The sequence below is a fragment of the Clupea harengus genome, chromosome 13 (genome assembly GCF_900700415.2).
Source record: "Clupea harengus chromosome 13, Ch_v2.0.2, whole genome shotgun sequence".
Classification (NCBI taxonomy): domain Eukaryota; kingdom Metazoa; phylum Chordata; class Actinopteri; order Clupeiformes; family Clupeidae; genus Clupea; species Clupea harengus.
Genome location: NC_045164.1, coordinates 20,917,700 through 20,944,983, shown reverse-complemented (window position 1 = coordinate 20,944,983; position 27,284 = coordinate 20,917,700). Strand labels below are relative to the sequence as shown.

Here is a 27,284-nt window from a genome sequence, read left to right as displayed (position 1 = left end):
AGCATCTAGGAAGAGAGGTTGTTCTGACATGTGGGAACACTTTATTCTGATCGCTCATGATAAGGTGCGCTGGCTGTTAAATATTTAGGCTATAGGAAAAGTAGACTATATCAACAGGCTCAGTCCAAAAAGTGTAGAACAAATAATGTTTTTAAATCAAAATCTTTGACTGTTCCCTATCCAACATGGTTACACAAGCACACCCAACTTGTGCCATATTTGTCCAGCACATCCTTTCCCCAAGCACTCTCTCTTCAATAACACAATATACAAAAAAGAATGAATCTTTATTTGTAAAAGAAAAAAATTATATCACAATCTTTGTATACGGGTGCATGTGAGTGTGTGTGGGGGGGGGGGGGGGGATTTGGTGCGTGCACACTAGATTGTCATTGTTTTAAAGCTTCGTGCCACTGTCTAGCTGGGCTAATTTAGTTGCAGCCTTGGCACATCACCAGGAGAGGTCACTGTTACTGAAGCTTCAAGTAATGAACCGATTTTTGAAACAATGTGCCTAATGGTTCAATGCTTCACCAAAGCTTCATTTGCCCATCACCAGGTCTACCTGCAGAGGCCAAGACGGGCTGTTGGAAAGCAAACTCCATGAAGGCGAGAGAATGTACTATATCACTGTCATAGCATGATTAGGTTAGGTTGATGGATGAATGCTGCGGTCAGTTAGAACATGAGTCCAACTAAATACTAGTTTATGTATATAGCCCAAGATATTATACACGTAGCGCTACTTCCTTGCAACTTTTGCATTGTGCTTCTTTACTATGCCACTTTGGTAGCCGCAAACAACACCCTAAATTGAAACACCCCACTCTCGCTAGACTTTAGGAGGAAGGGCGATACCCCCTCATCCCATTATTGTCCAATGAAGTTACTTACACGGTCTGTCACTGGGGTGTCTGACGTCCCACATACCAATGAGATTTTTCTTGACGTTTGTCTGGCCAATGAGATTTTTCTCGGCCTAGAAGGGCGCAGGGACCTCGAGGTAAAACTGTACGAGCGCTTGAGTCCTGAGGAAGTCAGTCACGGAGTCACCGTGAAAAACAACATCCGCAAAATGCCGAATAAAACGAAAAAAGAAAAGGTAATATAATGCCTTGGATAAAACTGTAGAGGAACTATTTTGATTTCAGATTGCGTTGCAATACAGGCCAGTTTAGGTGGACGATATTTCTCATTTTAGAAAGCTGAACATGTATGCAGTATTTTGTATGGCCTAGCAGCTGGCAAAGCTAACTGGTGGCACAGCTAAATAGCTAACCGATAGCCAACGCTATAGTATCAGCCCTTGCAGATAGCGCCTTTCTATTTTCCAAATTGTCAACCAAGATTTTACCCAGATGTGCAAAGTTGTTGTTGTGAAGGTTATTTTCAGAGGTAGTTTTAAATGCATTTCCATGTATGGATAATTACTGTATCTCAGTTGGTAGGTGGTTAGCGCGCATCACAATTGCTTTTAATAATTCATTTAATTAGCCACCTAGTCAGCTAGCTTCCCATCAAGCTAGCCTTTTTGCGGTGTCTTCATAAGCTTAGCCAGCATTTGTCAAATCAGTCTTTGCGAGTAAATGTCAGGTTAGTGTAACAAGGGAGACTTGTCGATAAGGTTGGATATCTGTCCATATTCGTTTGTGGCTGACTGCCTCTGGCAGACTGAATTGTTGCCGGGGAAAGTATCAGCAATCTCTTGGTGTCTTGAGTGAAGAAACTGATTTTTGCGGGTAACGCTAGCTAGGATTAGGTAAGCAAGCTACAGATAGTGTGCCACACATCGTTATAAATCTTGCTGTAGTAATATTGTGTTATCTTTAGATGGGTGATGATGAACTTGTGCCTTATGTCGCCTCATCTCCGAACCCGGTAAGATATGCAGCGAATTGTCTGGTCTTGTGAGTTAGCTAGCAACATTTCCTCTTCAACCTTAAGTGAATCGTTCTTAGGGACGTGCCCCACTTGCCAGCAGATTGCTCGCACTGTAATTTAGTTAGTTAACGTCAGTATTGTAGAGTTTGTTATATTACAGATGTTTCCTAGCCTGTTCTCGAATGTATGGCCTAATGCCTCGATTCTGTCATTTCGTAATTTAGTCAGAGCTAGCTCGCTGAGTTATGTCAGACAGTGATTGCTCTCTGGGTTGTCTGCACAGTGTTGACAGCACACTGAATGCCAGGCCAGCTACAGGCTACGCAGTGTAAAATTGGCCCGAAACTCTGCTAGCCAGATTGGGTCAGCTCAAGCACCTGTTTTTAACCCAGGTAGCCGCCGAACCAATGAATAGATCCAGCCTGGAAAACTGGGTTTTACCATTCCCCCTACTGTCGCCTTCCATATGGAATACACAGTCCAAATATAGAGTGTTCAGACATAGTGTATTGTAGTAATCACACCGATGATTGATTTCATTTTGTTTTCCGTTTCCAGGAACCAGCTAAATCTGCAAAAGGCAGCACGAAAAACAGTAATGTCAGCAGTGGGAAGGATCCTGGAAGCGAAAATGCAGACGAGGTAATCACATTTCAAGAACTTTGGGTTGGATCTTCATTGTAGACTCCATACAGTGAAATGCAAACACACACAATTACACTGTACTGTAGGCAAGATGTAGGTATTATGAGAAATATGTCCTGTAGATCTTTGGGCCATGGCTTGGATGTGAACTGCCTTCCTGAGGTGTGTGCTCCTCTGTGGGAAAGCCTGTTTCCTGGGCTTGAGTCTGATCCTGGTGCCATTTTTTCCATCAGGAAGGGAGAGGCAGACTTCTCAGTATGCAGCTGAGATCATCCTGGCCTGGCTGGAGAGAGGGGGGGTGGGGGGCAGTAACTCCTGACTCTGTTTATTGCCAATAAAACACACACACACACACACACACACACACACACAGACATGCAAGCTAAAGTGGGTTATTTGTCATGAGTGCAGGTCAGGTGTCGCTGGTCATGTCACTCGTTCAGGTGAGGCCGGTCTGGGTATGGACTTTGGCCTATGGACAGAGAAAAAAAAACTGAAGTGCTGTGAGGCCCGGTCCAGTCTCCCTCTGGGCCCATTGTGCCTGCCTTTCATGACTGTAAAGATGGGGTTGGGCTCTGATGGGTTGCTGTGTTTTTGTGAAATACATTTTCACTGTATGTCTGTATGAGTTGGAAGATTTCTCAGGCTCCGCAGCAAAAGGCTAGATGACATTGATGAATATGGCTGTTCATTTTTATCTGACAGGTTAAATGGCAGTATGTTGGATTTAGTGAGCATAACATGAAATGGACTTGTCATGGAGTTCCCTTATTGCATCTCTATCGCTGTTTGCCCCAGTGGAATGAGACGCGTCAAATACGTGGTTTAATCTGCGGACTTGAATTTGTGTCGACTTCAAGGCTGGGCATAGGCTGTAGCCCCAGCATGTTGTTACTGCGGTTGCTATTGTTGGAATAGGGTGCATGAAATCATTGTCTCATTTTAGGGCTGGTTGTCGAATGTTGGCTTGTAAGAGAGATTTCACATCGCTGTCTGCCTTTCAAACAAGTGCAGTATGATAATTATATTTTCAGAGAAGCCAAGGGTAATTTGAAGAATATATAGTCTATTATAAAGGCTCTGTTGGCCATAAAGCTTTTAAAGGACGCTATCCACACGTCCCAGCAGATTGCCACAGTGTTTGATGGGTTACCAGGATATGGCATCATTCTGAGATAACGACTGTGGACACCTGCTTTATGACCGCTGGTTTATTGTGTACAGACTCTGACCACACGCAACCAGCACAAAACCAAGCCCGTGATGCTGCTCAGAACACATGAATGGGTTGCACCTGCTTTGGTGGTTTTTAGTTCACACGGAGTGTTTTCCCTCTTGAGTCCGTCCTCTCATCTCTCCTCTGGTGAACAGTGTGTTGTGTTTTACGTCCCTCCAGTGAGCATGGAGAAAGGGACATTTGAACAGGTGATGAATGTTAAATGCTTGTGGATGTGTCCAGCTCCTGGTTAAGAGTGTCACCTGAAGGAACATTGGACCCTCCAGCATCTCCCTGTAAGCGTGTTCTGCCTTAGGTGCTAAATGCACTCTAAGCCTCTGATGAGGCCTGCTCCAGGTTAGCATAGACCACTGTACAGTGACATCAGTGGTTTCCGCAGACATTGCCTAAGTTTTATTGGACAGGAGGAAGGGATCGGGTGGTTGCCTGCCACTAGTTGCTCCTCCCACTCGGAGGAAAAAATGCGCTTATAGATTTTGGGGTTTGTCGGGGAGGGAGATTGGCCTGACGATGGTGTGGTGGCCCTGTGGGGGTGTGTGTGTGTGTGTGTCTGCTCCAAATGTGAAGCCTTTGGAGAGGTATGTTTTATTTAATTTAAATTTCCTTTTTACATTGGTGTGTTTAGTGTTTTATTTATGTTATATTGATGTTTCTAATATGGCACAGTGTATTGTGACCATGCGGCATGTTGATTCTGCACTTTAAATAAAAGTTGATTGATTGATTAATTGTTTGATGCCTACAGGGTGGCTTAAGACAGAAGTAAACTTCATTGGTTCTTTCACCCCACACAACTCCTAACACCCCAAACACACACACACTCTGTGTCATGTCAGGTCTGCAGATGATGTGCAGCAGACGGGCTGGCTGCAGTATTGATGAGCGCATTCGGCCTTGACGTCACACGTGGTTAAGGCTATTGATTATCTATTTTTAGTGCGGCACAGTCATGCAATCCCCAGACCACCAGTCCAGAGATGGGGCATGCCTTCATTTGCCCATGTACAGAGCATACTCACACACTCACACACTCACACACTCACACACTCACACAGACACACACCATTAACTCTCTCACACACACACACACACACTCACACATTCATACACTCATATGCTACTGACATGTCCACTGCCAGCACAGCAAAGACATACACCAGTACATCAGACAAAAAACACATACACACCATTGCCACAGACATGCCCAAAAACACACAACACAACAGACACAATGCTACCCCTGTTACCTCTTGAGTGGGGTATTTTGTGAAATCTCACCTATTGAGCATCCGGCATTTCTCATTGTCTGATGTGCATTCAGCTGTCAGATTAGTATTGACCTGTCCGGACTACATTTCCCAGAGTCCACTGCTCTCCCATGGCCGATGCTGTCTGGTTTGGGTTATTGATTGTCTCTTGTGTTGTTGCTGTGCTGTTTTCCCACATTTCGTCCTGGATACCCCTCTGTCTGTCCTGCTGTCTGTCTGTCTGTTTGCTCTCTGATCTGTTGGTACTGGGGGCTACACCTGAGCTGGGCTGCCTAATGTCCAGCTTACCTGATTTCATTAATTTGATCATCAGCTGGTCTCAGCAGTGCTCACTTGATGATGAGGTTGGACAGGTGGTCTACTGCAGCTTGATTGGGCTTCAGTTTCACTGCCTGGCTGGCCTTTATGGATAGGATTTGGCGTGTGTGTGTGTAACGGTACTGTGAGTTTACAATGAAGTTCTGCTTGGGTGTCTTCCTCTCATTGAGCTTTACCTGCTCAGGTGTGAGTGAATGAGGTGTGTGTGTGTGTGTGTGTGTGTGTGTGTGTGTGGGGACCCTCTGCAGGTGTGTGTGTGTGTGTGTGTGTTTGGGGCTTGGGAGGAGGCACAAGACTGCAGCTCTGTCAGAAAGCAAAGTCAGGATTAACATTTTCATTTGAGTCAGTGTGTGTTTGTGTTCAAGGTTTTGTAGTGATGATTTGTCATGGCTTTGATGACATTTTGTGTGTGTGTGTGTGTGAGAGCAGGCACAACAACAGCAGACGGCCAGCAAGCGTCCGAGCAACAGCACCCCTCCGCCCACCCAGCTGAATAAGATCAAGTACTCTGGCGGGCCGCAGATCGTCAAGAAGGAACGCCGCCAGAGCTCCTCACGCTTCAACCTCACGAAGAACCGCGAACTCCAGAAACTACCTGCTCTCAAAGGTAAACACATACCGCCGAGTTCCAGACACTACTTGGTTTGTAGGTCCCACATACACGCCCTCTCCAAATGAATCTCTCACAGTTGAATGAGACCATTGGTTTTCATTATAGGTTCAGTTTCTGATGATTCTTCAGGGGCAGGGTTATCATCAGTGTCATTGGTACCTATTCCCCACGCACAGCATTTCTCACTCTCACTCACTCACTCACTCACTCACTCACTCACACACACACACACACACACACACACACACACACACACACACACACACACACACACACACACACACACACACACACACACACACACACACACACACACACACACACACACACCTGAGCATGGAAATGGAGCACTGCCTCCTCAGTTCAAAAGAGCAGCCTCCTGCCCCTGCTGTTACCCTGAAGGAGCTTTATGTGTTTGTCTGTTTGTTGTTGGTTTGTTTAGTTTGGTTCGGGTGCCGTGGGCGTTCCACTTTTTTTCTTGCAGCCATGACATGGCTGACCTCCTGCCGTCGCTGTAAAGCAGGAGAGCTCTCTAGCCAGTGTGTGGGCCTGAGAGTGTCGGAGAGGGAGGCAGCGAGGGAGACAATGACGGAGGAGAAATGATGAAGAAAGAGAAAGAAAGAAAGAAAAGGGATGGTTGAGGGAGAGAGGGGAAGAGCGAGAGCGTCATTGGTGTTTCTGGGGGTGTGTGGAGAGAAAAAGACTGGGGGGGGCGGGGGGTGACTCATCCTAATGTGAGCTCACTGGAACATGACAAGAATGCTGTTGATAGTGATCATCTCTGGCAAATCACACTGTTGCTTGTATTCAACAATGAATGTTTGCTGTAATGCAAGATGAATGAAAAGGCAGAATATGCTGTTGAATGTCCAGGACAATCTGAATATAATGCACCAGAGAATGTATATACAGTGTGCTGTCTTGAGTGTTCCACAGCACCTCTCGACCTTGTGTGTGTGGGGGTGTGTGTGTGTGTGTGTGTGCGTGCATGCGCGCGCGCTTGTGTGTGTGCGTATAATCTTTCACATATGAAATCCACAACAATGGTAGATTGAATATAATCCATAACCAATAACAAATTGGCATTCTCACTTAGCAGCCAATTAGTTCATAGAACTTTGCTGGGATTGAGAGCTAAGTTAAACGTATGTGTGTGGGGGCCAAGCAGTGAAACTGCAGACACCCTGAGTGTTTCCACCTTTTCCCATTATAATTGTATAAGTTAAATTAAGGAAACCGTAACGTCAGCTAGATAACTAGCTATCACACTGCTATTTAAACCTTTTAAGGTTATTTAAACATTTTCTTAGCTAGCTAGTCAGCAAGCATAGCAACAGTGTAACCATAGCAACCAGGCAACCCCCGTTGCCTAAGCTTTACAGCACTTGCCTAAGCTTTGTGGTACTTAGGTAAGGCACCTTTGTCAGCGATTACAGCATCGAATCTTCTAGGGTGTGATGTTAGGGTTACCAGGTCGCCAGGAGATGGATTAACGGTCTGGAGCGGCGATGGAACGTCTGACGTCACTGTGTCCTCAACATTGGCTCCCATTCTCACGTTACGCCAATATGGTTAATCGGCAGCAAATAAACGGTTTTCAGTGGGAGTGGGAGTTGGACAGTTCATTGTTCTTTATGTAGCGCCATTAACAATTAAAATAGTCTCAGAGCCCTGAGCCTGAACCCCCTAGAGCACTGGGGCAAGGGAAAACTCCCTTTTAACAGGAAGAAAACTTGAGCAGAACCCAGCTCAAAGGGGGACCCATCTGCTTGCAGCTGGCCAGGTAGAGAGATAGAGATGGAAAGAGAAGAGAGAATCAGGAGCAAGCAGAATGTGAACAGAGCAGTTTTTCCTGTGTGTGTGTGGGTGAACCGAGCAGTCTCTCCTGTCTGTGTGTGTGTGTGTGTGTGTGTGTGTGTGTGTGTGTGTGTGTGTGTGTGTGTGTGTGTGTGTGTGTGTGTGTGTCTCTCACTCTTTATGCTGTTGAGAAGCAAGCAGTGCTGATGAGCATGACTGGCAAGGTTGCTGTGCCTTTGGGAACATTCTCATTATTCCTGTCATCCACGATAGTAAAAAAGAGCCAGTTCTCCGTCCCCCCAGCCCCCCGCCCCCCCACACACACACACACACTCTCTCTCCTTCACTCCCATCATGGGAGCTCGAGAAGAGTCGTTCTCATAACACTACGTAAGCAGAAAGATTGATCAGAAATACTCGTGAGATGTCACATCCCTGTTAAAGTCACATCCCCGTTGTCACATCCCTGTTGAACTCACATCCCCGAACGCTCTACGATCCTCTCTTTTCTGTTTCTCCTTCCGTTTTTCCTGTCTTTCATGCCATCCTCACTCACTCTCACTCTTCCCCTCTATCTCTCTCTTCCCTTCCTCCCCTTCTTCTCTCTCTCACTCTCACTCTTGCCCTCCTCTCTCTCACTCACCCCTCCTCTCTCTCACTCTCTCTCTTTCCTTTCTCTTCTCTCTCACTTTTCCTTTCTTTTTCTTTTGATTTTGATTTAAGTATCCCTTACTGAGCACATGACGGTAATTGGATCATTGGTACGGGTGTCTGCACTAAGTAGGACAGTGCCACAACAGGCACACACAGATTAGGGCTTCTCTCTCTCGCACCACACACACACACACACACACACACACACACACACACACACACACTTTGTCTCTCCTAGAAATGTACTCTCTTTCTAATAAGGCTCCCTTTCTGAGTCATGGGACTGAGGCAGGACACTTTTTCTCTCTCTCTCACTCACACACACACACACACACACACACACACACACACACACACTACTGCAACCACAGACAGTATGGGAGGAGACAAACCAGACGGTGAAAAAATATATAAATAGAGATGGATGGAGGCTCCTCTGACCAGTTTACACAGTGCTTTATTAAGACTTCACTGACCAGTTTACACAGTGCTGTATTCAGGCTGCTTCACTGCTTCACTTCACTTCACTGACCAGTTTACACAGTGCTTTATTAAGGCTTCAATGACCAGTTTACACAGTGCTTTATTAAGGCTTCAATGACCAGTTTACACAGTGCTTTAATCAGGCGTCTCTGCTTCTAGATACGTGTTGTATGCCACTAACACCACCCAGACTGGAGTTAGAGTAATCATTTCAGAGTAAACAATTATAATTTCACAGATTTACATTTAAGGTGACATTTCTCTTGTTTTGGCGAGTATCATAATACCACATTAATAAGCCTAATGCTTTTCAAACAATAACCATGTGTGTTAAAAGATTTGTTTTAGGTACTCGAAATGATTAAGTACGTGATGTAGGAATTTCTTTTTTGTGTGTTTTCTTAATAATGTTAAAATCTTTCTGATGGGGAAAGACAAACAACTGGTGTTGTTTCTTATTCTTAGCCTTGTTGTTCAAACATTTTGTTGTGTGTGTGTGTGTGTGTGTGTGTGTGTGTGTGTGTGTGTGTGTGTGTGTGTGTGTGTGTGTGTGTGTGTGTGTGTGTGTCGGATAAGTAGATGTTGGAAACACATGGACATTCTGACAGCATTTGTGTGTCTGTGTGTTTGCTGAGATTATTGCATTTGTTTGCTTTTTCTGTTTTGGTATGAATCATTGCAGTTCCCTTAAACACTGAATGGCATGCGTGTTTGTGTGTTTGTTTCTATGGCACAGAGTTTCTGTTTCAAATATGTTTATTGGGAAACACATCATACAGCAGTGAAATTGGCAATTGACAGCAACATGTTTCCTTTTTCATTTCACAAACAAAAACAACAGAGAAGACAAATGTACACAAACATCACACACCATACAAAAAATTAAATACAAAATACAAAATAAAAACCCCACCCAAAACAGACACCCTCCCACCACAACCCCCCTCCCTTCCCTTACCATAACCCACCCATCCCTCCCTAGGAGTGCATTTCACTTGGGTGTCAATTCAATTCTCTATCAAGATGAGAGATCAAAGGTTGCCAAATTTTCTGAAAGTCCCTCAGCTTGTCTTTCAGAATGAATCTAATTCTCTCCAAATGTAGAGTATCTGTCAAGTCAGTCAGCCAGTGTTTAAAGGAGGGTACCTCTTTCTTTTTCCAGAGAAGTAAGATCAGCTTTTTTGCAGCTATTAGACCGTATGCCAGAAGACGCTGTTGTGCTACATTTAATTTCCTTAGCTCTTCAGATATTCCCAAAATTATTAAAATAGGGTCTGGCTCTATCTGAACCTTCAAGATCACAGAAAGAAACCGAAATATTTCGACCCAATAATATTGAAGTTTGGGGCAAAGAGCATAACTATGTGATAAGGTAGCCTCCATGGACTCACATTTATCACACAAAGGTGAGACTTCTGGAAAAATTTTATGCAATTTTGTCTTTGAAAAGTGTAGCCTGTGCAGGATTTTAAATTGTATTAAACAGTGTCTGGCATTAATGGAACAGTCGTGGATGTATTCTAAACTCTCCTCCCACACATTAGGAAGTATAACGGCCCCAATCTCTTTTTCCCACTCCTCTTTTATTTTGTCCATTTTGGGAAGGCACATGCTTTGTAGTGTGTCATACAGTTGTGAAATTATGTAACGAGAGTTAGCAAACAGTTTAATAAAACTCTCTAACTTGTCTGCCACTGCATTCTCAAAGTTAGGAAGATGTGTTCTGACATAGTCTCTAATCTGAAGGTATCTGAAGAACTGATTCTTTGGCAAGTTATATTTCTCTTGGAGTTGTTGGAAAGAAGCAAAAGTCCCTTCTATGTACAGGTTGCCAACATTACAAATTCCTATTTGCTTCCAGGTATTAAAGGTCCCGTCCAGAACAGAGGGAGTGAAGGTGGGGTTTGCTGCTATAGGAAGCAAAAAAGACACTGCATTAAGTTTGAAATGTTTTCTTAGTTGTTTCCATATCCTAATTGTGTCGTGAATGATAGGGTTGTGTTTAAAACAGGTTCTTTTGACTGGTACAGGTGATAGCATAACTGCTCTAATAGAGAATGGTAGGCAATCCTCCCGTTCCATCTCTAGCCCATCGAAGGGTGATGGAGTGTCATCCAACCAGTGTGCAATAGAGCGTATTCCGGTGGCCCAGTAGTATAGAATAAAATTAGGCAGTGCCAGCCCCCCGTTGGTTTTGTGTTTGCAGAGATGGTCCTTTTTTATTCGATGAGACTTGTAGTTCCATATAAAGGGAAGAATAATAGAGTCCAGTTTCCTAAAAAAAGATTTTGTAAGGTATATAGGCAAGTTTTGAAAAATATAAAGTAGCTGGGGGAGGAAGATCATCTTAATAGCATTTACTCTACCCAACAGGGAGATAGGGAGTGTTCTCCAGAATTGAATATTGTGCTCCAGCTTGTTTAACAGCACAGGGAAGTTAGCCTTGTAAAGAGCGTTATAGTTCTTGGTAATTACTATCCCCAGATAGGTTAAGTTGTCCGATATTATATGAAAGGGAAGCTGTTTGAGCCAGTCTTGATCCTCAAATTGTACTGGTAGTAGCTCACTTTTACTCCAGTTAATCTTATACCCAGAAAAAGTACCAAATAAATTAAACATTTTCAGTACTGATGGAATTGTAATCATTGGTTGAGTAACATATAACAAAATGTCGTCTGCGTACAATGATATTGTATTTTTGGTAAACTCTGTGTTGTAGCCATGGATTTCTGGATGTGATCGAATGGTTTCAGCAAGTGGTTCTATGGCTAGCGCAAACAGTAATGGGCTAAGTGGGCATCCCTGCCTAGTACCCCTGCCAAGCTGAAAAGGAGTAGAAAGAGTCCGGTTAGTGAGTATCCTGGCGCAGGGGCCATTGTATAACAGCTTAGTCCAGGACACAAACTTCTCACCGCAGTTGAATTTCTGCAAGACTGCAAATAAGTATGGCCATTCAACCCGGTCGAATGCCTTTTCAGCATCCAAAGTGAGGATAATAAGGTCTTTTTTGGGAAGTCTGGGAGAATGCATGATATTTAGAAGACGTCTAAAGTTGTGGAAGGAGTTTCTATTGGGAATAAACCCAGTTTGGTCAGGATGTACCAACTTACCCATAAAGGCATTAAGTCTTCTGGCCATTGTTTTGGCCAGAATTTTTTGATCTGTGTTTAACAATGATATTGGCCTATATGAGCCCACCTCTTCTAGGTCTTTCCCTTTTTTTGGGAGAAGAATGATGGTGGCTTCAGTCAGCGTCTGAGGCAATACACCATCATCATATGACTGGGTGTATAGTTTGCCTAGGTAGGGGGCCAGCAATCCTCCAAACTTCTTATATATCTCAATGCTAAAACCATCCGGTCCTGGGCTTTTAGCATTTTTCATTGACCCAATGGTTGCTAGTAATTCCTCACATGTAATGTCTGCCTCTAAGGCATCGCGGTCCGTTTGACTTAGTGATGGGAGTTCACATTCGTCTAAAAATGATTGCATTGTTTCAGGTAGAGAAGTTGATTCAGATGTATACAATGTTTCATAGAACTGCCTAAATCTGTCATTAATATCTTTGGGGGAGGTAAGGATATTACCTGAGCCTGACTTAACTCTGTGGATAGTCCTGTCATTTTCAAGTTTTCGCAGTTGCCTTGCTAATAATTTATGTGGTTTGTCTCCGAATTCAAAATATCTCTGTTTTGTGAAGATAAAGGCTCTGCAAATTCTATCTGATAATATTTTGTTAAGTTTGTATTTAAGGGTTGAGATTTTTGTATGTTTTTCTGAAGAGGGTTGCTGGGCATTCTCTATGTCTAACTGATGGATTTCTTTCTCAAGTTCTAGCTGTATTGCTTTGTTGCGCTTCTTGAGAGAAGATTGGAAAGAAATAATGCACCCTCTCAAATAAGCCTTACAAGCTTCCCATAGTAGTGTAGGAGAGGTATCATTTTTATCATTGGTTTTCAAAATATATCTTAATGTTTGATTCTAGGTATTCACAGAACTTTGCATCTGTGGTAAGCTGGGGGTTAAATCTCCAGCTTCTCTGGATAGGCACATTTTCACCAAGCTTTAGTGAAAATGATACTGGACTGTGGTCAGAAATAATAATATTGTGATATTTTGCATTATAGGAAAGTGGTAATAGTTTGCCATCAACTAAGAAAAAGTCAATTCTAGTATAGACATTATGTACTTTGGAATGAAAGGAATACTCTCTTCCAGTAGCATTAGAAATCCGCCATACATCAGAGACATTCATGTTTTCAATATAGGATTTCAAAAGGTTGCATGCCTTGGAAGGTTCCACCCTCTGTGTAGAAGACCTATCCAAATAAGTGTCCAAAACTAAGTTAAAATCGCCACCAATTATTAGATTAGTACTAGAAATATCTGGTATCAGATTTAAAACCTTTCTAAAAATTCAGGGTCATCGTTGTTTGGTCCGTAAACATTCAGTAGGGTTATTGGAGTAGAATGGATTTCCCCCACGACTATGACATATCTCCCGTCCCTGTCTACTATTGTAGATAGGTGCTTAAAAGGAACTCCCCTACGAATTAAAATGGCCGTGCCTCTAGCCTTTACTGAAAAGTTTGAGTGGTATATATGTTGTATCCACCTACACCTGAGCCTAGCATGTGAGTCGTTCTTCAGGTGCGTTTCTTGTAAGAAAATAATGTCAACTTGTAGTGATTTAAGGTGTGCAAGCACTTTGCCTCTTTTGACAGGTTCGTTAATACCATTTACATTCCAAGAACAAAATGTTATATCATCCCTCCTCTTCTCTTTAACTGTTTTGTTGTGCATCATGTAAGCTGATTAAGGCATCTGTCCTTAGACTCTCTCCTCTCTCCGTTGGGTGTATGTAACCACAAGCTAAACGACACTCCATCCTCCCTCCCACCCTTTCCCATTCCCCTCCCGCCCTTTCCCGTTCCCCTCCCACTCCAAATACACTTACACATAAAAAAATTAAAAAAATAATAATAATAATAATAATAAAGAATAACATTGATAGTTTAAGCAATTCTACTCTCTCTAAACCGAGAATGAACTCCAACTCTAGCAACCAACAGTGGTTGAACTCTTTATCCTACTGTAGCTAGTAGCTCTACAGTTATAAAACTTGTAACAAAACCTGTTTTGGTCTCAAAATAAAGATTATGCATCTTCCATTAAGTAAATTAGAAGGATATGTACACTCCAAAGTTTTAGCAGATCCTATTCAAATAAACATACAACTCCAAGGCTTATACTTTGAAAACACAAACTCTGGCCTATAGTAATCCAAACTGTTACATTCCTTAAACTCTCAAATTCAGTCACCATTCTATCAAAGTCAAATTGTTACCTTGAGTGTGATTATGAATGTGTGCCTGGGCCTATTGTGTAGGCTTACTTGTCCATGGATGACTCACCACAATATCCCCTGTTGTGGCACAGAGTTTCTGGAAGGCCACATAGAAAACAAACAAATGAAGCCTCTAGGTTTTCCGGCATCTGTAATCCTTTGTGTGTGTGTGTGTGTGTGTGTGTATAATCGGATGTGTCAGGTGAAGGTGTGTGTAAAACGGTGTGCGTCATCTGTTGAACCGGGTGTTAGTGTGTTGTCTGTGTGTGTGTACAATAAACTGTGTTTGCAGCTGCCACATTGGTCTCAAAACACACAGAAAAAAACAGTTGTACTCCACAAACCTCAGGCATGTTTTGCTGTTTCCTCTGACTCCAGATGGTGTTTTAGATCACAGAGGGGAAACACACAACTACATGACCAGAGCGTCACTGCGTGACGTTAACACAGGCAAAGCTGCTCTGACTGCCTCCACTAAGCGTGTGCGCCTGTGTGTGTGTGTGTGCGTACGAGTGTGCAAGAGATAGGCAAGGAGAGATAGACACATGATGCTCTAATGTGCTCTGCTCTGCTCTAGCCTGCATGTATTGAGTTAAGAGTTCTCAACATCACCAGATTAGAGATGGCTCAAGGCTGTGTGTGTGTGTGTGTGTGTGTGTGTGTGTGTGTGTGTGTGTGTGTGTGCGAGCGAGCGAGCGAGAGAGAGATTGGCCAGACAAGGAGATGAAGGCTGTTCTCCAATGTGGTCCTCTGTGTGTGTGCAGGAATGTGAAGAAAGGATTAAAAAAAGTGATGCAACAGTTTCTGAATAAATAAAAAAATGACGTTTGAATGCCATCACAGGATGCGCAGTGAAGCATCTGGGTAGGGCAGGACAGGTGTGTGTTCGTGTGAGGTTGCGTTCGTGTGAGGTTGTGTGTTTGGGTGGCTCAGGGATTCACTTTGTTTGAGATGGGGCTGGTAGTCTTATGAATGTCTGATATATGTCTTATATGAGTACTACTATGGATAGAAATGTAAAGAAATGTAAAGAAGTCATGTAGTTCCTCTCTCCCCTCTCTGTCTCTCTGATAAAAGCTGCCCTGCTGCAGTATGGCTGTACGGGAAGAATGGGTTTTACCCTGAGGAAACAAGAGGGGGGAGAGGGAGATAAAGGGATGACCTGAACTCCTGGGGTTACCATGTGTAACTGTCTCACATACTCACTCACTCACATACATACAGTACATACATACACACACACACACACACACACACACACACGACGAAAAAATATACAGGGATGTTATCCCATAATCACACTTTCACAAAGCGTACGTCTGTCTACTCACTACACACACACACACACACACACACACACACACACACACACACACACACTCTCTTACCCTTCACCACTTCCTTACTTACGCCTAGGCAGACAGTGTGTTTCTGCGGTCCTGTTCTTCTGTGACTAACTGAGATGTGTGTATAGAACAGACGGGGAACACAGTGGAACAAGCATGATGTTCTTTTGCTCGGTTCTGCTGTTGTGTAACGTGAACACGTGTAGGCACTGGCACAGGGCTCTGGGTCATTAATAGCGTGAGATGTAGCTCTTGTGTGTGAATGAATGCGATCTGCACACACACACACACACACACACACACACACACACACACACACTAGCCATTAGTGTGTTGAGATGAAGGAGTCTCCACACCAGACTGCTAGTGAACAGCACTGGCCTGTTGGCTTCTCTTTCTCCCTCTCCCTTTTTCTCCCTCTTTCTCTCTCTCTCTCCCTCTCCCTCTTTCCCCCTCTGTGTCTGTCTCCCTTTCATAGTAGATTCTGTTTTTGGGTGTTCATCTGCACTTAATATAGACGTCAGAGCTAGAACCTTTTGCACTTGGCGTGTGTGTGTGTGTGTGTGTGTGTGTGTGTGTGTGTGTGTGTGTGTGGTTGTGTAGCTGTCTTGTGGTCATTTGCTTGATCTTCACTTGAATAAAGAACATGGAGGGTTGAAAGCCACCAAGAAGGTCAAAAGGTTAGGGGATGTGAAGGATTAAAAAAGAGATGACATAAGATGGATTCAGAAGGAGAAACCAGGAGAGAAGGAGGCATAAAAAGAGAAAGATGAAGAGATAAGGAGAAGGAGGAAGAAAGACTAGAAGGCCCTCCCAGAATGATCCAGAGGGCCCTGGAGAGAAGTGATGGAATCTGGAGCAAGAGATCATGCTAAGGGATCCTGTAGAAGGAGAGAGTAGGGGAGAGAGAGAGAAGAGAGAGAAGACGAGAGAAGAGGGAGGGAGAGGAGGAGGAGGAGGAGAAGGAGAGAGAGAGTAGAGAAGAGAAGAGAGAGAGAGAGAGAGAGAGCTAGGGAGAGGAAGGGAGAGGGGTTAGTAGAGAGGGGAAGAGAAGGACAAAGAGGGAACGGGTGGAGCACAGAAGCAGAGAGAGAGAGAGAGAGGGAGGGAGAGAAAGAGAGAGGGAGGGAGAGAGAGAGGATGGAGTGTAGTGATTTTTGTTTGCTTTGATTATCACAATAAGCAGCTTATGTTCCTGCTGGAGTAGACGAGTGACTGGCTTGAATGGCAGCACTAAAAACGCCCACGGCCCAATATGTCTCTCTCTCTCTCTCTTCTTTTCACTCTTTTTCTCTCTCTGAGTCCCTCAGTCTCTCCCTCTCTCTTGCTCCTCCCTTCCCTCCCTCTCTCTTGCTCTCATTTACTCTCTTCCTCCTCTCTCTCTCTCTCTCTCTCTCTCTCTCTCTCTCTTCTTTTCACTCTTTTTCTCTCTCTGAGTCCCTCAGTCTCTCCCTCTCTCTTGCTCCTCCCTTCCCTTCCCTCCCTCTCTCTTGCTCTCATTTACTCTCTTCCTCCTCTCTCTCTCTCTCTCTCTCTCTCTCTCTCCCCCTCTCTCTCCCTCCCCTTCTCCCCTCGCCCTCTTATTCCTACTCTTTGTTACATCATTAAGCACAAGGCATTACAGTTAAGAGCTTCTTAAGTACTAAGCCTTCGTGTCCATACAGCAGCATGTTTGCGTACCACAGCAGAGTCTTATTGGACCTCTTCACAGTTCACAGTGCGTGTGTGTGACATATAGTGCTCATACGTCAGTGGTGTTTTCATAAGGGACAGATCTGCAGAGAATGGAGGCTGTGTGTGTGTGTGTGTGTGTGTGTGTGTGTGTGTGTGTGTGTGTGTAATAAATGGATGTGTACAGAGGTCTAGCAGATAATTGAGGCTCTGTGTGTGTGTGTGTGTGTGTGTGTGTGTGTGTGTGTGTGTGTGTGTATATAACACATGGATGTGTACAGAGAGATCTAGCAGATAACTGGAGACTCTGTGTCATGAACTCCGTGACACTGGCATGGTTCTCCTGTTTCATAACTTGTGCGTGGTAAGCCATGTTTACTATACGTACAGCAACATGATTTGTGAGTGTGAGTGTGTGTTAAGCTAAGTTTAATGTGTGCACAGACACTGGATGTCCCAAGATGCACAGGGACACATGGACGATCTGTTTACATGTCCCAGCAGTCCAAGTTGAAACATGCAACCCCTAAGGCCCTGTCCACCACATGTAAACCCTTAATACACCAGAGACAGAGACAGAGACAGAGACAGAGACAGAGACAGAGACAGAGACAGAGACAGAGACAGAGACAGAGACAGAGACAGAGACAGAGACAGAGACAGAGACAGAGACAGAGACAGAGACAGAGACAGAGACAGAGACAGAGACAGAGACAGAGACAGAGACAGAGACAGAGACAGAGACAGCCACAGCCCACACATATACATGCTGGTCGGATGGAGAGAGAGCCAGAGAGAGCCCCACACATGAAGCTCATCAGATCTGTGGCCAGTGAGGTGTACTGGCACACGGGTGTGAGAGTGGCTGGTCAGTGGCAGGCAGGAGAGACTGGAGGATGTGCCCCTCAGTCTTCTTCCTCTTCTCTCTCTTTTCATCTCTCTACCTCCCTCTCTATCTATATATATATCGCTCCCTTTTTCTCTCTCTGTCGTCGCTCTTTCTCCCTCTATGCTTCCCTCCCTTTCTCATTCTCTCTCTCTCTCTCTCTCTCTCTCTCTCTCTCTCATTCTCCTCCCTCTCTCTCTCTCCCTCCCCCTCTCTCTCCCCCTCCTCTCCCTTCCTGTCTCTGCGGTGGAGAGCATATGGCCTGTGTGAGTCATCTTGCAGGGCATTAGTACAGTAGAGTATAGAGACGTTCCTGCTGCTGCTGCTGCTGCTGCTGCCGCCGCCGCCACCGCTGGTTGTTATGTAACTGCAGGCTTGCCATTCCAGGCCATTTAGTCTCTGATGCCCCTCTGCTCCGCTCCGCTCTTTCTGCTGACTGGTGCCTTAAGCACATGCCACTGCCGGTGTGTGTGTGCGCGTGTGCACGTGTGTGTGTGCGAGAAAGAGAGTGAGATAGATGCTGTGGCCTTTTATATACACTAGTGATGTGTGTGTGAGACATGTGATGGCATTCCCTATACACTTGTATAACAAGTATAAGGGTGTGTGTGTGTATGTTGTGGAGAGACAGTGTGTGTGTGTGTGTGTGTTTTATGTTGTGGAGATGCAGTGTGTGTGTGTGTGTTCATGTTGTGGAGATACAGTGTGTGTGTTTGTTTATGTTGTGGAGACACAGGCCTGACAGAAGAGATATGTCTGAACCTCAGTCTATGGGTTTGTTCTATAAAATGCTGTCTGTCGCCGAAATTATACCACTGCGTGTGTGTGTGTGTGTGTGTGTGTGTGTGTGTGTGTGTGTGTGTGTGTGTGTGTGTGTGTGTGTGTGTGTGTGTGTGTGTGTGTGTGTGTGTGTGTGTGTGTGTGTGTGTGTGTGTGTGTGTGTGTGTGTGTGTGTGTGTGTGTGTGTGTGTGTGTGTGTGTGTGTGTATGTTGTGTAGACACAGTTTGTGGTGTGTGTCATAAAGTGCTGTTCAGCCAAAGGTGTGGCTGCGTGGGATCAGGCCCGCGTTTATGCCGTCTGCGTCTGCTGCTGTGAGTGTTGGGACACCTCTGATGCGACGGCAGCATGGCCTAGATTCCTGTCCGCTGCTCCACAGCTGTTTGTGGCGTCTCGCCCTTAGCGGCACTCAGGAAGGGAGGTCCCGGTTCTCCCGTCCACTCGGGTCAGGACCCCTCCTGTTCGTGAGGCGTTTGGGTCTGTGGGTCCTCCTGGACATCCTGCACTCCTGCCTGTTATCCTCCACCTGTGTAAGAGCTCCACACAGCCATGTTTGGGTCATGGAGCAATGGAGAGATACTGCTACTGATACTACTACTGATACTACTACTGCTACTACTAGCACTACTACTACTGATTTACACAGAGCAACGTTGTGTAAACACCAAACCCTGATAGCCTGCATGTGTGTCTGCTTGGGCCCTGCATCTCCAGCTCTGTCAGGCCATGAGAGCACATCTCTGCTGTGATGAGACCACGGAGGGAAGAGACACTCTGTTTTTATACACTTTGTGTTTTTGACAGATTTGATCACTAAGTTGTCTCTTTCTTTTCTGTCTCTTTTTCTCTGTCCTCCTATCTTTTCTCCCTCTCTTTCTTTCTTTCTCTCTCTGTCTGTCTCTCTCTCTCTCTCTCTCTTTCTTTCTTTCTTTCTTTCTTTCTCTCTCTCTCTTTCTCTCTCTTTCTTTCTCTCTCTCTTTCTCTCTCTCTCTCGTTCTCTCTCTCTCTCTGTCTCTCTGTCTCTCTCTCTCTCTCTCTCTCTCTCTCTCTCTGTCCCTCTCTCAGATGCCCCTCCTGTGGATCGAGAGGAGTTGTTCGTGCAGAAGCTGCGTCAGTGCTGTGTGCTCTTTGACTTTGTGACTGACCCACTCAGCGACCTCAAGTACAAGGAGGTCAAGCGAGCTGGCCTCAACGAGATGGTGGAGTACATCACCCACAACAGAGACGTGGTCACAGAGTGCATCTACCCAGAGGCCGTCATCATGGTGAGAAAATGCACAAGCGCACACACACACACACACTCGCATTCACATTCACATTCACCCGCAACACAGACATGGTCACAGAGTCCATCTACCCAGAGGCCATCATCATGGTGAGAAAATGCAAGAACAAACACACATACACACACACACACACACACCCAACTACCCCTAACCAGCTTTGGGGGGGCCCAGCTTGCAAAAGTTTGAGAACCCCTGTCATAGCGTGTGTGTGTGTGTGTGTGTGTGTGTGTGTGTGTGGGTGTGGACAGAGACCAACACAGTTACCCTACAGCTGGCACTAACTTCTTCCACTCACACTGTCTTTGACTTAGTGCGGGTGTGTGTTTGTGGATGCATGTTTGTGTGTGTGTTCGTGGGTACGTGTGTGTCTGTGTATGTCTATATATATATATATGTGTATATGTTTATGTGCGTGTGCATTCTTGTGTGCATTCTTGTGTGTGTGTTTGTGTTTAGATTTTAAATAATTCATTCTCCAGCAGGTGTTTCCTCTCCCATCAATGTTTGATGCTAAAAGCCTGGAAATCACCTTAATGCTGTGCGCTTAGCTCTACAGCAGCCTGTATGCTAACTAAAACACCTTAATGCTCTGCAGCAGCCTGCATGCTAACTAAAACACCTTAATGCTATGTGCTTAGCTCTGAGCAGCCTGCATGCTAACTAAAACACCTTAATGCTCTGCAGCAGCCTGCATGCTAACTAAAACACCTTAATGCTATGTGCTTAGCTCTGAGCAGCATGCATGCTAACTAAAACACCTTAATGCTGTGCACTTAGCTCTGAGCAGCCTGCATGCTAACTAGGCAGCCCAGGGGAGGATGAGAATGAGGAGGGGGCAGATGTGTAAGATGCCAGAGCGCCATGTCAGGCCTTTCAAGAGAACCTGTTAGTGGAAGGCAATGATTTATTCATCAACACGTAATGATTTAGCAGACACTTTTAATGAGAGGACGACCTATCAAAACTAGCTGCTATATATTTGTATGTGTTCTCATCTATGTGAGGCAAGGGCTTGCAACATTCCTAGATCCCGTGTCACCCTGGTAGACTTTCATCAGATTTAAATAATATAAATAATAATAATAATAACTTATTATTCACTGCGCATGTACATGAACTCACTGCGTGCACGCTCATGGCTCAGTTTGCGTAGAAGAAATGGATAAAGGTGTCAAGCTGGCAGAACGGCTGAACCTGAGACTGGCAGCGTGTAGTGGGTAAGGGCTGGGGGCGAGAGGGCAGTTGGGGCAGTAGCAGCCAGCCCAAGTGTGTGTGTGTGTGTGTGTGTGTGTGTGTGTGTGTGAGAGAGACTGTAAACTGGTGCGTGTGTTTACACCTGTTCCTGTGGGAGAGAATGTGGGGGGGGGGGGGGGGGGGTGGTGTGTGTGTGTGTGTGAGTGAGAACGACGAGAGCAGTTTCCTCTTTGCGCATGCATGACTGAGCAACAGGGGCATGATGAGTAATTGGGCATCTCAATCAGACGTGCAGGCACCTGCTCTCCCCACCAAACTGCTCCCTGGTGTCTGAACAGCATAGCAGACACACACACACACACACACGTGTGCTCACAGAGACACATTAAGCCTCAATACACACACACACTCACACACACACACACACACTGGCTCAGTCACTTTGCAGCATCGTATAACATGACTAATCCCCAATTTGCGCTTACAATTTACGCTTACACAGTTGCAGTTAAAACGCGTACACACACACATGTGCACACACATACACACACACACACACACATACAAAGAAGAGACTCACAGTTGGTTGCCTATCAGATTGATGATCTGTGTGAGTTGAAAGCTCTCATCTGCCGATATAATCAATGACGCTGTGATTTCTTTTGAGATGCAGTCTAATGCTGCTGGATGGAAACGCATTGGATTTGCCATTGCAGACAGAGACACTGTAAGCCATCAGTGGCTCTCTGATGAGGGATGTCTTAAAGGAACCGAGGGGTTCTTAAAGGCAGAGAGCCCTGACACCCCAGGGGCAGTAGAGTCTTCAGCCAGGGGCAGTGGAGTTTAAGCTTGTCTTGCTGCTCCCACACCTCCAGTTGTTCAGATTTCTGTTGAGAAGACTGGAGAGATTCTTATTATTATTGTGTGGCGCATGCTGATGATGTCATTGCTGTGCTCAGTTTTCAGTGAACCTCTTCCGGACGCTGCCCCCCTCCTCCAACCCCACAGGGGCGGAGTTTGACCCAGAGGAGGACGAACCTACGCTGGAGGCAGCCTGGCCCCACCTACAGGTGTGTGTGTGTGTGTGTGTGTGTGTCCAAATATGTATGCACAATTGTGGGCACATGTTTGGTGTACCCGTCTATGTAGAAAGGTATTTGTACGTGTGTATATATTTATATGTCTTTAGGTCATTAAGTATGTGCTAGCTGAATGCTAGTTGTTAGCTGGTATTTATTATTGTGAGTCTACATATATGTAATTCTGAGCACAGTTCACATATTTATACCCACAGTAAAAAGTAACCTGATTTTCTTAACTGCTTTCCCAGTAGACTCATGATCATTAGGGCTTGCCTGTTAGTTTTGCTGGTGTTAGTTTGGCTTGGCTCATTTGTAATCATGTGTTGTATTGGCTGTAATCATGTGTATTGATTGGCTGTGATCATGTGTATTGATTGGCTGTGTATGTTCTCTCCAGCTGGTGTACGAGTTTTTCCTGAGGTTTTTGGAGTCTCCTGATTTCCAGCCGAATGTCGCCAAAAAATACATAGACCAAAAGTTTGTAATGTCGGTAAGTACCCTGGAGCACATCTCAGTCATGTGTCTGTGTCATGGGCCAAGACTTTTTCAAAACTTACATTTTTCACTCTCTCCTCCCCCCCCCCAGCTGCTGGATTTGTTTGACAGCGAGGATCCTCGGGAGCGGGACTTCTTGAAGACCATCCTCCACCGCATCTACGGGAAGTTCCTGGGCCTCCGCGCCTATGTCCGACGCCAGATCAACAACATCTTCTACAGGTGAGCCCCCTCACTGGGCAGCCTCCTTCTGCCACTCACTCTGCACTGGGCTCCAGTGTATTTAGCAACAGCTCTGTCACTCTGCACTGCACTGGGATCCAGTGTATTTAGCAACAGGTCTGTCACTGCACTGCACCGGGATCCAGTGTATTTAGCAACAGCTCTGTCACTGCACCGGGATCCAGTGTATTTAGCAACAGCTCTGTCACTGCACCGGGGTCCACTGTATTTAGCAACAGCTCTGTCACTGCACCGGGGTCCACTGTATTTAGCAACAGCTCTGTCACTGCACCGGGGTCCACTGTATTTAGCAACAGCTCTGTCAATGCACCGGGATCCAGTGTATTTAGCAACAGGTCTGTTATTTTACTTGAATATTGGTTTTGTTCATGGTTGTTCATATTTCAGGTTTATCTATGAGACGGAGCATCACAACGGCATCGCAGAACTTTTAGAAATCTTAGGAAGGTGAGTTATTGTGGATTTACTTACAGCTGTGAGTGTGTGTGTGTGTGAGTGTGTGCGCGCACCCTGAAAAGCTGACATGAAAAATACTTTTTGACCTGTCTCAATTCAGCCTCCTTAGGAAACTGTGAAGGGCACAAGCAAAGGCTTGTTAAGATTGGGCAAAAGTTATTTCAGGGCGGTGTTCTTGAAAGCTCAAACACACACACACACACACACACACACACACACACACACACAGACACACACACAGACTGAAGTCTACATTGAGGAGTTTTTAATGTGGTCACCTCCTCTCTCATCCCAACATGTTGTGTCATTTTCTGTCATGTTTTACTCTTATTTCCCGCTCTTTTTCCTCAACTCTACTCATCTTTCTCCTGTCTGTCCCTTTCTTCCCGCCTCTCTTTTCCATCCTCTAATCCTCTCCTTCCTTCCACTCCTCCTCCCTCTCTCTCTCCATCTCTCTTTCTCTCTCTCTCTCTCTCTAGTATTATAAATGGCTTTGCCCTGCCTCTGAAGGAGGAGCATAAGATGTTCCTCATCCGGGTGCTGCTGCCACTGCACAAAGTCAAGTCTCTGAGCGTCTACCACCCACAGGTACACACTCACACTAACACACACACACACACACACACACACACACACACACACACACACACACACACACACACACCTGAGTGCCCACCAACCTAATTTACACACACACACTTTCTATTTTCTACTGTGTACGGTACTGCTCTCACACCCACATGAGGATCCACATACACTTTTTTTTTTTTTTTTCCTACTGCTTCTGCACTGCTGGTCCAAACACACCCACTCAGCAGACACACTCACACACCTGCCAAATGTCCTGCCGTAGCTATCTCTTCATTTCATGGATTGCGTCCTAGTTTGATGTGAAGTGTTGCTATGTGTTTAACCACTCGCTGCTCTTTGACCTTTTGTCCTCTTTATCACTCACTCATCTCTCTCCTCCTCATCTCTCCTCCCCTCTCTCCTCCTCATATGTCTCCTCATCTCTCCTCCCCCTCTTTCCTCCTCATCTCTCCTCCTCTCTCTCCTCCTCTCTCCTCTGTCCTCCAGCTGGCGTATTGTGTGGTGCAGTTCCTGGAGAAGGACAGCAGCCTTACTGAACCGGTCAGTGCTCTACTCCTCATCATCTTAGACAGGATGCTCTTTTCTGTGCACTACAAGAGTCACCGACTGACAGTTGCTCTTCGTCTTTCTATCTCTCTCTCTCCATCTTTCTGTCCTATCTCTCACTCTCTCTGCTCTTGCTCTCTCTCACACACTCTCTGTTCTCTCTCTCTCTCTCTCTCTCTCTCCTTCTTTCCATCTCTCTCTCTCTCTCTCTCTCTCCCCCTCTCTCCTTCCCTCTCTCTCTCTCATTCTTGGCCCCAGGTGATCATGGGCCTGCTGAAGTTCTGGCCAAAGACCCACAGCCCTAAGGAGGTGATGTTCCTGAACGAGCTGGAGGAGATCCTGGACGTCATCGAGCCATCCGAGTTCGTCAAGGTCATGGAGCCACTCTTCAGACAGCTGGCCAAGTGTGTGTCCAGCCCCCACTTCCAGGTATACACCACTCTTCAGCTGTGTGTGTGTGTGTGTGTGTGTGTGTGTGTGTGTGTGTGTGTGTGTGTGTGTGTGTGTGTGTGTGTGTGTGTGTGCGTGCGCATGTTTTTGTGTGTGTACAACATGCAACCACAGCTATTAGGACATGCCGTGTGACTGTTTGTGTGGGTCTATATATCTGTGTGTAGGTGGCGGAGAGAGCGCTGTACTACTGGAATAATGAGTACATTATGAGCCTCATCAGTGACAACGCTGCCAAGATCCTCCCCATCATGTTCCCCGCACTCTACAAGAACTCCAAGAGCCACTGGAATAAGTACGACTCACTCACTCACTCATATATATCTGCACACACACACACACACACACACGTGTATGTATAACACACACACACACACACAGACACTCCCAGAAAAGTAGCTTTCTAGCTGCTAACTGAAGGATTTAAAGGTTCTCTGGTGTTTTAGCAGCAGCACAGACGACACCATCACTCTGATACTACTGAAATCCCCCTCTGGCCATCAGTAATACATACATATATATATATACTATGACGGGTAACAGGTCGTATTAAAATATATATTTTAAAGGTCACTCTAATTTATGGCCTTGTACATCTCAGTCAGCCAGTCCCCTCTAACCATTGAACAATCACAAAGCCACACACACACAAATCACAAAGCCATTAGTTTGCAAGCTGCTTCCCCCCCCCCACTGTTCTCTCTCGCATTTCTCATAGTAACTGCCTAACCATGGAAACATGTCACTGTCCCCATGACTGTTGCTAACAGCCTCATGGGCTCGGTTGTCATGGACACACTGACAGTTAGAGGGCTTGAGCAGAAGAATCTGCTGAATGGGAATCTAAGTGTAATAATGGCTACCTTTAGAAGCAGTGCTGTCCAACTCCCATGATGCATCTGCCTCATGTGATGTTGTGTGCCGTGTCCTTCTCCCATGATGTGTGTGTGTGTGTGTGTGTGTGTGTGTGTGTGTGTGTGTGTAGGACGATCCACGGCCTCATCTATAATGCCCTCAAGCTGTTCATGGAGATGAACCAGAAGCTGTTTGACGACTGCACCCAGCAGTACAAGGCGGAGAAACAGAAGTGAGTCTGCCTGGGGTGCACACACACACACACACACACACACACAGGGAAGAACATAAACACACACACACACACAGGCAAGAACATATAACACACACATACACAAAGGTGTACACACAAACAACACACACACACACACACACACACACACACAGGCAAGAACATTAACACACACACACACACACACACACAGGTACACACACACAGGTGTACGCACAGACACACAAAGGTGTACGCACAGACACAGACACATACACAGACTTAACTGCATTTACGCTTTAAATCTAGCCATGAGATGAAACCCGTGAGGTGTGTGAAATTGCAGCCCTCATGATCCTGAATGTGTGTATCGTGAAGATGTATTTGTCTGGAGGATCTGTTGTATTTAGTCTGTACTTCCACATTGTTGATTTGTTGACATCGTTGACTGTGTAATTTCCTCATTCTTTAATCCGCGGCAACTCCCAAGTGGAGAGCAGTTTTGACTTGAAGTGGGCACCTGGATGTGTGAAAGGACTGAAGAGGTTTCTCTGCAAGTGGTAAATGTGTGTGTGTGTGTGTGTGTGTGTGTGTGTGTGTGTGTGTGTGTTTATCTGCAGAGAAAAGTACAAGCTTAAGGAACGAGAGGAGATCTGGCACAAGATCGAGGATCTAGCAAAACAGAATCCAAATGTATGTACACACACACACACACACACACTCTCATATACACATTGCACCTTACTGATCCAGAGTTGTGGTGTGACACACAGACACACGGAGGGAGGCGAGTCTGTGCTTGTCTTTAAACATGTCGTGATTTAATTAATTAGAGCCAAGGCTTTGAGTTCCAGACAAACCTGATTAGCACTGTTAATTTCTGATGACACATCTTTTAGCTCTGAGGCTCAGATTTAATTATGGGGAGTGTGTGTGTGTGTGTGTGTGTGT

At 45.3% G+C, this 27,284-nt stretch overlaps 2 protein-coding genes across 4 annotated transcripts in view; both read left to right on the top strand.

The window, feature by feature from the left end:
- The window catches only part of LOC105897400, a 91,455-nt gene that overhangs the window by 47,481 nt on the left and 16,690 nt on the right, over window positions 1–27,284 (top strand). The gene's annotated exons all lie outside the window — the stretch shown is intronic.
- On the top strand, window positions 941–26,358 carry LOC116223330 (serine/threonine-protein phosphatase 2A 56 kDa regulatory subunit delta isoform). Its single transcript, XM_031579547.2, has 14 exons — window positions 941–1,102; window positions 1,831–1,878; window positions 2,440–2,523; window positions 5,779–5,956; window positions 19,990–20,189; window positions 22,364–22,474; window positions 22,884–22,976; window positions 23,073–23,203; window positions 23,612–23,671; window positions 24,160–24,268; window positions 24,758–24,811; window positions 25,076–25,246; window positions 25,435–25,562; window positions 26,253–26,358. The coding sequence occupies exons 1-14, from the start codon at window positions 1,076–1,078 to the stop codon at window positions 26,356–26,358; spliced, it is 1,500 nt and encodes a 499-aa protein (XP_031435407.1). The 5' UTR covers window positions 941–1,075.

Bases quoted from the DNA above. Each gene is read 5' to 3' on its own strand.
- LOC116223330 (XM_031579547.2), top strand. From the start codon at position 1,076: ATGCCGAATAAAACGAAAAAAGAAAAG. The intron at 1,879-2,439 runs GTAAGATATGCA...TTCCGTTTCCAG, and splicing joins TCGCCTCATCTCCGAACCCG to GAACCAGCTAAATCTGCAAA. The intron at 22,475-22,883 runs GTGTGTGTGTGT...TGTTCTCTCCAG, and splicing joins CAGCCTGGCCCCACCTACAG to CTGGTGTACGAGTTTTTCCT.